The 10,430-nt window shown below is 46.6% G+C and overlaps 1 protein-coding gene and 1 long non-coding RNA gene across 2 annotated transcripts; both read right to left on the reverse strand.

Annotated features, from left to right (window-relative positions):
* Positions 1-2,134: 2,134 nt before the first annotated feature.
* Positions 2,135-4,219, reverse strand: LOC134658975 (uncharacterized). Its single transcript, XM_063514581.1, has 2 exons — positions 2,918-4,219; positions 2,135-2,863 (listed from the first exon to the last, which is right to left on the reverse strand). Exons 1-2 carry the CDS (start codon positions 4,217-4,219, stop codon positions 2,135-2,137), a joined length of 2,031 nt encoding a protein of 676 aa, XP_063370651.1.
* A 4,607-nt stretch (positions 4,220-8,826) lies between these two features.
* Positions 8,827-9,433, reverse strand: LOC134659293 (uncharacterized). Its single transcript, XR_010097792.1, has 2 exons — positions 9,267-9,433; positions 8,827-9,090 (listed from the first exon to the last, which is right to left on the reverse strand). It is a non-coding gene; the product is annotated as an uncharacterized LOC134659293 (long non-coding RNA).
* Positions 9,434-10,430: the final 997 nt, after the last annotated feature.

Consider the following 10,430-nt stretch of genomic DNA (forward strand, 5'->3'; position numbering starts at 1 on the left):
ATAAATACTACGCGAAGACCACCCCTTATGGGTGGAATTCGCCTAAAAAGGTGAAAAACCAAAACACCTAACCTAACCTAACTATTTTGGTCAAGTGCGAGTCGCAGCAGAACCAAAACAGCAAAAACAAACTTAAAATTATTTTATGCGACGGGCTGTAGCGTCACTCCTGGTTGAGCTACAAATCTCGAACCAAGGTCAAAAAATAGCTCTAAGTATGTGCTATTTACCACTAATTTTTTAAACTAAAAATATTAAATATTTTACAATTTATAAAATTTCTAAGACGAAAACCAACTTATGTTTGCGTTTACCGACGCCTGATAAACAGGAATAGCAATCCTTTAAAAAATTAATAACTACTAAACTAAGCCCTCTAAAAATATAATTCAAACGGATTTGAATTCCCTACAACTAGCTTAATCTAACTAACCTACTACAAAGAATTTATTTACACAAGAACAGAAGATATGATTTTTTGAAAGTGAAATCTCCTAACGTCGTCAACCGCAAATGGGGTAAACTTTTTACCGAACTCGTGAGATTTGAACTCCAATATCTCCCGAACCAGAGGTCGGATCGATATGGGGTAAAAAGCTCCGTGTAGAGCAAAAAGCCGACCCAATTACAAAATTAACAGACGTAGGAGAAACACAAAGAAAAAGAAGATGTGAATTTTTTCAAAGTGAAAAAGCGCCTGAAGAAAAAAGTGAATTTATATGTAAAGTGAAAGAAATTAAAAATACTATAGAAATCTAGGGAAAGGCTGGGAAAGAACAACGGTATAAAATAGAACTCAATTAGCTTTATCTCGCCACAAAAATTCGCAAAATTCCCTCAATTCTACCTCAACCTAACCTAACCTAACCTAACCTAACCTAACCTAACCTAACCTAACCTAACCTAACCTAACCTAACCTAACCTAACCTAACCTAACCTAACCTAACCTAACCTAACCTAACCTAACCTAACCTAACCTAACCTAACCTAACCTAACCTAACCTAACCTAACCTAACCTAACCTAACCTAACCTAACCTAACCTAACCTAACCTAACCTAACCTAACCTAACCTAACCTAACCTAACCTAACCTAACCTAACCTAACCTAACCTAACCTAACCTAACCTAACCTAACCTAACCTAACCTAACCTAACCTAACCTAACCTAACCTAACCTAACCTAACCTAACCTAACCTAACCTAACCTAACCTAACCTAACCTAACCTAACCTAACCTAACCTAACCTAACCTAACCTAACCTAACCTAACCTAACCTAACCTAACCTAACCTAACCTAACCTAACCTAACCTAACCTAACCTAACCTAACCTAACCTAACCTAACCTAACCTAACCTAACCTAACCTAACCTAACCTAACCTAACCTAACCTAACCTAACCTAACCTAACCTAACCTAACCTAACCTAACCTAACCTAACCTAACCTAACCTAACCTAACCTAACCTAACCTAACCTAACCTAACCTAACCTAACCTAACCTAACCTAACCTAACCTAACCTAACCTAACCTAACCTAACCTAACCTAACCTAACCTAACCTAACCTAACCTAACCTAACCTAACCTAACCTAACCTAACCTAACCTAACCTAACCTAACCTAACCTAACCTAACCTAACCTAACCTAACCTAACCTAACCTAACCTAACCTAACCTAACCTAACCTAACCTAACCTAACCTAACCTAACCTAACCTAACCTAACCTAACCTAACCTAACCTAACCTAACCTAACCTAACCTAACCTAACCTAACCTAACCTAACCTAACCTAACCTAACCTAACCTTTTTTTTTTTTTTTTTTTTTTTTTTTTGTTGACGGAGTGGGGAATGCGTTTACGCATCCCTCCCCGGCCGTGGGGCAAGGCCATAATGGGGAGGGTATGTGGGACTCCCTCTTTCGATTCCCTCTCCTAGCGAGAAGGAGCGAAAGAGAATACCCACTAAACCCCACTCCGTTGTCCCCCTCTCAGACGTTGTATGGGGGCATCATGGGCTCGCGCATTCATTCCTCCATGATGCCCCCCGTCTTTTCCCGGCGTCCCCAGGGAACCCGCACTTTGGGAGGGGAGAATCAATGACCATTCTGATTCTCCCCCCAGACGTAGGGCCTAAATATCCATATTTTGTCCCTCACAGGCCCGTTGGTCGATGTTATTCACTGAAGAGGCTCTTTGGGTCTTCGGAAGAGCCTCTTTGCCTTTTGCTGGTGGGGGCGTACAGGAAAAGCCACCCATTATGTGTCCCGCTGGGCGTTTGGCCGCATGACATACCGAGCAGAAGGCAGTCTCCGCCTTGCAGTCCACCCTCTTGTGGTCCGGCCTGCTACACCGGAAGCAGAGACCGCTCCTATCTACTGGCGACGGGCATAGTGCTCTGGTGTGCCCCGTGCCCATACACCTGAAGCACCTCATCGGTGTTGGGTCCAGCGCCACTACTAGAGCCGAGGACCATCCTATTTGAAGTCGACCCGCTGCGGTGACCCTCTTGGCTGCCGTTATAGGGCACTGTGCCAGAGTCGACGCTGTCCCATTATATTGGGCCCTAATCGATCCCACCTTAACTTCATTTATTGAGCACTCTCCCAATTTAGCGATTGCTCCCGCGATCTCTTCCTGAGTGGCTGCCTCATCTAGGCCCGAAATGCGTAAGTCCGCCATTTTGGTGGGCCTGTATACTCGGGCTTCCTCTCCGATCACCTCCGTCATTTTTCGGCAGAGTTCGTCAGCCGCCCTACCATTGTCGGACCCGGACACCTCAAGTATCCTGGCTCCAGCAGCTGTTTTGCGGACCTTGACGTGCTCTACACCCACATCAGCAAGCTTCACCGATTTGGTGACCTTAAACAAAATTGAGGCGTATGTCGCCTCAGACTCCGGCTACAAGGCCATCACGATCGCGGCCGTGGCGGGCACAACCAGCTTCCGCGGGCCCGCTGGTGCCGGTTTCCGAGCCGGGGCGGCAGGGGGGGAAGGGGGCTTGGCGGATTTGCCATTGCCCCTCCTGACAACCTGCGTCCAAGACTCAGCAGGCGCTTGTGTGTTTGTTGCCGGCTGCGAGGGTGGAGAGGCACTAGGCTCCTTCACCGTCTTCTGCCTAGGAGCAGAGTTAGCCCTCTTCTTGGTCGCTGGTGCCGAAGGCTGGGCCACAGGGGCCTTAGGCTGCCTTGTGGGCGGCGCACCTGTCACTGCCCTTGAGGGCGGCGCCCCAGATTGAGGTTCCGGCTGGTTCGCGGTCGTCTTATTCCTGTCCGCAGCGAGAGGAGGGCGGGGGACCGGCTCAGGGAAATAGCCCGTGCGGGCCGAGATCATGTTTCCCATGGTAATTGTAAGGTCCCGCTTCAGATCCTCCTTCAATTCCTTGAGGGCCTCTTTGAGGGCCTCAGAGAAGTCCGTCGCCTGGCCGCATTGGGCCGTCGGGGCCTGTGGGGGCTGGATCGTCCTCTCAGATAAGGCTCTACGAAGGGCCTTCATCTCGGTCTGACATTGGGCAAGTTGCTCCCGCATTAGGTTATTGTCCGCCTTTAAGGCCCGCAACTCCTCGTCCTCTACTCTATCCGCCAGGACGTCAGTGGCCGCCAGGATGTCCCGGCAGGCCTGGTTCAGTTTTCCCCAGACTTGTCCATTTAGGTTGCCGGATTTTCCGGCAGCCTCTAGGACAATATGGGTCGCCTCCCGCACTATTTCTATGTAGTCCGTCCCTGTGTATAGGGGCGGGCTGCTTTCTGTCATTTCTTGACTTGGAGAAGGGGACGGGCTCACCATCCACGGCTCCTTATCCCCCTTCTTTTTGCTGTCCCCCTGGGACCTTCTCAGGAGTAAAGGGGGGACCACTCCCTTTTCCTTTCCCTCCTGGCTGTCCAACACCTCCAAGAGCAAGTCCTCCTTATAGGCCTTCAGTCTGGCCTTGGCTGCTGCCAGGCCGGTAAAGTGGCCTATGGAGGCTTTCTTCACCATGGCCTTGGCCCTACCCCTCAGCGCGGTGCTAACTTTAGGCCCGCTCCCAACGTGAGTCTCATACTCCAGGACCCGGTTTCCCTCATGGGGCCTCTTCTTGGAGGCGGCCTCAGCCCTGTCCTGGCCCTCCATAGGTTCCTCCCAGTCGGGCGAGGTCGAAGAACCCGCCCCTGAAGCCCCTTTATGGGGCCCAGTGATTGGAGCCATCTCCGGATTCAACCCCTGCGCGGGGTTATCCATATAATTACTACGCGAAGACCACCCCTTATGGGTGGAATTCGCCTAAAAAAGGTGAAAAACCAAAACACCTAACCTAACCTAACTATTTTGGTCAAGTGCGAGTCGCAGCAGAACCAAAACAGCAAAAACAAACTTAAAATTATTTTATGCGACGGGCTGTAGCGTCACTCCTGGTTGAGCTACAAATCTCGAACCAAGGTCAAAAAATAGTTCTAAGTATGTGCTATTTACCACTAATTTTTAAAACTAAAAATATTAAATATTTTACAATTTACAAAATTTCTAAGACGAAAACCAACTTATGCTTGCGTTTACCGACGCCTGATAAACAGGAATAGCAATCCTTTAAAAAATTAATAACTACTAAACTAAGCCCTCTAAAAATATAATTCAAACGGATTTGAATTCCCTACAACTAGCTTAATCTAACTAACCTACTACAAAGAATTTATTTACACAAGAACAGAAGATATGATTTTTTGAAAGTGAAATCTCCTAACGTCGTCAACCGCAAATGGGGTAAACCTTTTACCGAACTCGTGAACTTTGAACTCCAATATCTCCCGAACCAGAGGTCGGATCGATATGGGGTAAAAAGCTCCGTGTAGAGCAAAAAGCCGACCCAATTACAAAATTAACAGACGTAGGAAAAACACAAAGAAAAAGAAGATGTGAATTTTTCAAAGTGAAAAAGCGCCTGAAGAAAAAAGTGAATTTATATGTAAAGTGAAAGAAATTAAAAATACTATAGAAATCTAGGGAAAGGCTGGGAAAGAACAACGGTATAAAATAGAACTCAATTAGCTTTATCTCGCCACAAAAATTCGCAAAATTCCCTCAATTCTACCTCTCAAATTTACCTCAACCTAACCTAACCTAACCTAACCTAACCTAACCTAACCTAACCTAACCTAACCTAACCTAACCTAACCTAACCTAACCTAACCTAACCTAACCTAACCTAACCTAACCTAACCCAGACCCGCGCCAGACGTGGTCCGGACCGGTTGAGCTGCGCCGCGCTCCGCCACTTTGCGCCGAATAAATGCGCCATCCGCGTGCGCCGGGGAAACATATAGTTTGAGTGCAGTGCGCGCCACGGTGCGAACTAGGTTGCGCCATTCGAGTGCGCCAGTGACAAATTTTTCTAAGTGTTTTGCGCCGCGGTGCTAACAAACTTGCGCCACTCGCGTGCGCCAGCGAAGAACATCCTGAGCGCTTTGCGCCACGATACTAACAAATCTGCGCCACTCGAGTGCGCCAGACTACGCCGTTGTGCGCCGGAGTGCCGTGTCTCCAGCCGTGCGCCGCTACGCCACCGCTGCGCCAATTTGATAGCCTTGTGGGCCAGGACATTGCCATTAGATACAAAGTCGCGCGCCATCAGTGGAGCAGAGCGGTCGCGTCCACTGGTAGCCCCTGAAATCTTGCGCCTTTTTGCGACTTTGCGCCATTGCGCTCCGAAGTGCGCCATCGCGCTCCCAGTCGCTCCTTTGCGCTCCGTGCGCCAAAGTGCGTCGCCGCGTTCCGAAGGCACCATCGTGCTCCGAGTTGCGCCGCTGCGCTCCGTGACGCGCCGTTGCGCCCAAACGCGCCTGTGCCATTGAGCGCCAAAGTGCGCCATCGTGCTCCAAATAGCGCCGCTGCGCTCCGAGACGCGCCGTTGCGCCCAACTGCAGCAGGGCGCATTCACGCTCCAGAGTGTGCCATCGCGCTCCGTTTGGCGCCACCTGCCACCTGCTCAAACTCGCGCCATCGCGCTCCAAAGTGCGCCATCGGTGGAGCAGAGCGACTACACGACCGACCAAGAATACACGACCGACCTTCACGGAGCCCCGGGCCGCTGCACAGTTCTCCGAAGCGCTACTATAGGTTAGTTTTATAATAAAGCACTAGATTTTTAAGACACTACTCTAGGCTCTAGGTAGAGTCCGAAAAATTTTTGTTAAAAGTGAGTGTCATTTCTTAGATTTAAGCGATTGCTGTGTTTATATATACAGTTATATTAGTTTTAAGCTGATAGTAGAGTCTGCGACTCTACACTTGTATGACAATTTTGACTCTACATTTTAGAAAAAATTTATTTGTGTTCCTTTAGGTTTAAGTGATTGCTGTGTGTGTGTATATATACAGTTTATAGTAGTTTTAAGTTGATAGTAGAGTCCGCGACTCTACACTTGTCTAATAATATCCGACTCTACATTACTTGTTTCGGATACAGTAACCCCCCCTTTACAGGGGTTCCAGGGATAAGACACTACCTCCAACAAATGTTCAGGACCCCCCCAAAGAACATAGAGTCGACGATGTCGCCCACGAAGCCGGAAAAGATAAACCCACGACCATCAGTGAGGAAAAGTGTAGGGGAATGGGAAATGGGCAAAACCTTCCACCTATCACCAGGCCCATCGTCGACAAGGACCACGGGTGCCGAAGTTACATCAAAACCGGCCCCCGCGGCCCTCCCGTCACAAATCGTGGGCGCCGCTAACAAAAAGGCTAGCCCTGCGGAACAAAAGCCTTCGAGCCCAGTGCCGGAGAAATATAAGGACAGGGTAAGTGAGGCGAGGGCATGCCTGAACAGAGCGAAACAACATATGAACAGCTCAAGAAACACCTCGAACGTCATAAAGACGGGAGTGTTGGCAGCTCTGGATCGACTCTACCAGCTGGTAAAAGAAGCGGCAGCAGAAAGCAAGAAAGGTGAAACACCAATGGAAAATAAAGGGGCCTCGAATCTGGCTACAGAGAAAACTACCCTCAACACAACGTCGGAGGTAAGCAAGGACACAAACCCGCCCAGAGCAGACACCGTAAACATCCTGTTCAAACTGGAAGAACAAACCAGGCTCATTGAAATGAACAATAAAAAGATGGACGAGCTGAAGGCCTCGATGGAGACCCAGCGTGAGACCCTAGAGAGGATGGCGACGACCGCGACATACGCAAGCGTAGCGGCGGCGTCCCCAAACACGACGCAGGGTGCGGCCTCGACCTCAAGAAGAGGCACACTGCACTCAGTGGTCGTAACCTCCACGGATGAACTCGAAACGGGAGACGAGGTCCTAAACAAAATAAGAAAAGCGGTAGACGCAAAGGACGGCTGGATAAAGGTGGAGAGGGTCAGGAAGGCGAAGGACAGGAAAGTTATAATGGGGTTGGAGACTATAGAAGAGAGAGAAAAGATAAAAGACAGGTTAAGGAAAGAGGGAACGAACCTAGTCGTCGAGGACGCACAAAATAAGGACCCGCTTCTGATCCTTAAGAGCGTCCTCACTATAAACTCTGATGAGGATATAGAGAGGGCTCTAAGAAATCAGAATAAGGACATCTTCCGCTGCCTCGACGAAAAGGACAGCAAGATAGAGATCAAATACAGGAGAAGGACGCGGAACCCGCACACCTGCCATGTAGTAATATGCGTCTCGCCTAAAATCTGGCAAAGGGCAATGGAGGTGGGAACCGTCCACGTGGACCTCCAGAGAGTAAGGGTCGAAGACCAGACACCTCTGGTGCAGTGTACGCGCTGCCTGGGCTATGGCCACGGCAGGCGGTTCTGCGCTGCACCGGCGGACTTATGCAGCCATTGCGGCGGTCCCCACCTGCGCAACGAATGTGAGGATTACATCGCAAAGTTGCCGCCGAAATGTAGGAACTGTGTGAGGGCCGACATAGACGATACCGAACACAATTCCTTCAGTTCGGCCTGTCCGACGCGGAAAAAGTGGGACGACATAGCGAGGTCGAGCGTGTCATACTGCTAAAGGCACCCCAAAGACCGACTGCCAAGAACTAACGAGCTTGGACCACACTGTCAAAAATTTTAGACCAAAGCCTCAAAAACAGCAGTTAATAAACAGATATTGTATAACAAGCACACAAAGCACATTTAATGCAAACTGGGATCGGTTTCTTGGAAAACCGAACCAGGTTTTGTTGAAGACAAAAGTGATACACAAAAAAGAATACAAATGTAAAGCACAAAACATGACATGGTGGTCCACTGAACTCGATCAAATGGGGAAAAACGTAAACTACATCTGCAACGACACAGAGGTGGAGGGAACGGCGACATATTTAGCTATAGAAAAGAAAAGGATTATATGTACACCGATAAATAAAAATGTAAATAGGTATTAAGAGTATGCTTGTTAAATATAATGGGTATATTTAAAATAAGCATACAACATTAAGATAAGAAAATAACAAAAATATCAATAGTCGAAACAAAGCGAAACTTGTATTGTTAGAAATATGTAAGAAATTGATGTCCCCATATAGAAGATAAGGCCAAGAACATGTAAACCTATATGTTTTAAATATCTATAAGAACAAACTGTAAACTTGGAAAGAAAATAAAAATAAATTGTTGTTTTAATAAAAATTACAACCCCAAAAATAAAAAACTGTAGTTAGAATAGAGTAGTCGTAGCAAGGAGCTCCCACCTTGAAAATTGATGAAAGACGACGAATGACAGAAAGACAAAGTATGTGGAATGATAGTACGAGAGGCATGAAAAGCGAGAACTGGTATGAAAGAGTACATAGACAAACACAGGCTCCGATCATGTTGGAGGTAGAAAGAAAAAAAAAAAAAAAAAAAAAAAAAAAAAAAAAAAAAAAAAAAAAAAAAAAACCTAACCTAACCTAACCTAACCTAACCTAACCTAACCTAACCTAACCTAACCTAACCTAACCTAACCTAACCTAACCTAACCTAACCTAACCTAACCTAACCTAACCTAACCTAACCTAACCTAACCTAACCTAACCCACTTACCTGATAGCAGTTCGGTTCTGTGAGAGTCGCAGTTCTAACCTAAACTAACCCACTTTTCTTGTAGCATTTCGATTCTGTAAGGGTCGCAGTTCTAACCTAACCTAACCCACTTATCTGATAGCGGTTCGGTTCTGTGAGAATCACAGTTCTAACCTAACCTAACCATCTTTTTGGGTAGCATTTCGTATCTGTAAGAGTCGCAGTTCTAACCTAAACTAACCCACTTTTATTGTAGCATTTCGTTTCTGTAAGAGTCGCAGTTCTAACCTAACCTAACCCACTTACATAATAGCAGTTTGGTTTTGTGAGAGTCGCAGTTCTAACCTAACCTAACCCACTTTTCTAGTAGCATTTTGTTTCTGTAAGGGTCGCAGTTCTAACCTAACCTAACCCACTTACATGATAGCAGTTCGGTTCTGTGGGAGTCGCAGTTCTAACCTAACCTAACCTAACCCGCTTTTATAGTAGCATTTTGTTTCTGTAAGGGAACCTAACCCACTTTTCTTGTAGCATTTCGTTTCTGTAAGGGTCGCAGTTCTAACCTAACCTAACCCACTTTTCTAGTAGCATTTTGTTTCTGTAAGGGTCGCAGTTCTAACCTAACCTAACCCACTTTTCTTGTAGCATTTCGTTTCTGTAAGGGTCGCAGTTCTAACCTAACCTAACCCACTTACCTGATAGCAGTTCGGTTCTGTGAGAGTCGCAGTTCTAACCTAACCTAACCAACGAAATGCTACAATAAAAGTGGGTTAGTTTAGGTTAGAACTGCGACTCTTACAGATACGAAATGCTACCCAAAAAGATGGTTAGGTTAGGTTAGAACTGTGATTCTCACAGAACCGAACCGCTATCAGATAAGTGGGTTAGGTTAGGTTAGAACTGCGACCCTTACAGAATCGAAATGCTACAAGAAAAGTGGGTTAGTTTAGGTTAGAACTGCGACTCTCACAGAACCGAACTGCTATCAGGTAAGTGGGTTAGGTTAGGTTAGAACTGCGACCCTTACAGAATCGAAATGCTACAAGAAAAGTGGGTTAGTTTAGGTTAGAACTGCGACCCTTACAGAAACGAAATGCTACCCGAAAAGATGGTTAGGATAGGTTAGAACTGTGATCCTCACAGAACCGAACCGCTATCAGATAAGTGGGTTAGGTTAGGTTAGGTTAGAACTGCGACCCTTACAGAAACAAAATGCTACTAGAAAAATGGGTTAGGTTAGGTTAGAACTGCGACTCTCACAGAACCGAACTGCTACAGGTAAGTGGGTTAGGTTAGGTTAGAACTGCGACTCTTGCAGAAACGAAATGCTACAAGCAAAGTGGGTTAGATTAGGTTAGAACTGCGACCCTTACAGAAACGAAATGCTACCCTAAAAGATGGTTAGGTTAGGTTAGAACTGCGATCCTCACAGAACCGAACCGCTATCAGATA

This window comes from Cydia amplana, chromosome 24, assembly GCF_948474715.1.
Source record: "Cydia amplana chromosome 24, ilCydAmpl1.1, whole genome shotgun sequence".
In the NCBI taxonomy this organism is placed as follows: Eukaryota; Metazoa; Arthropoda; class Insecta; order Lepidoptera; family Tortricidae; genus Cydia; species Cydia amplana.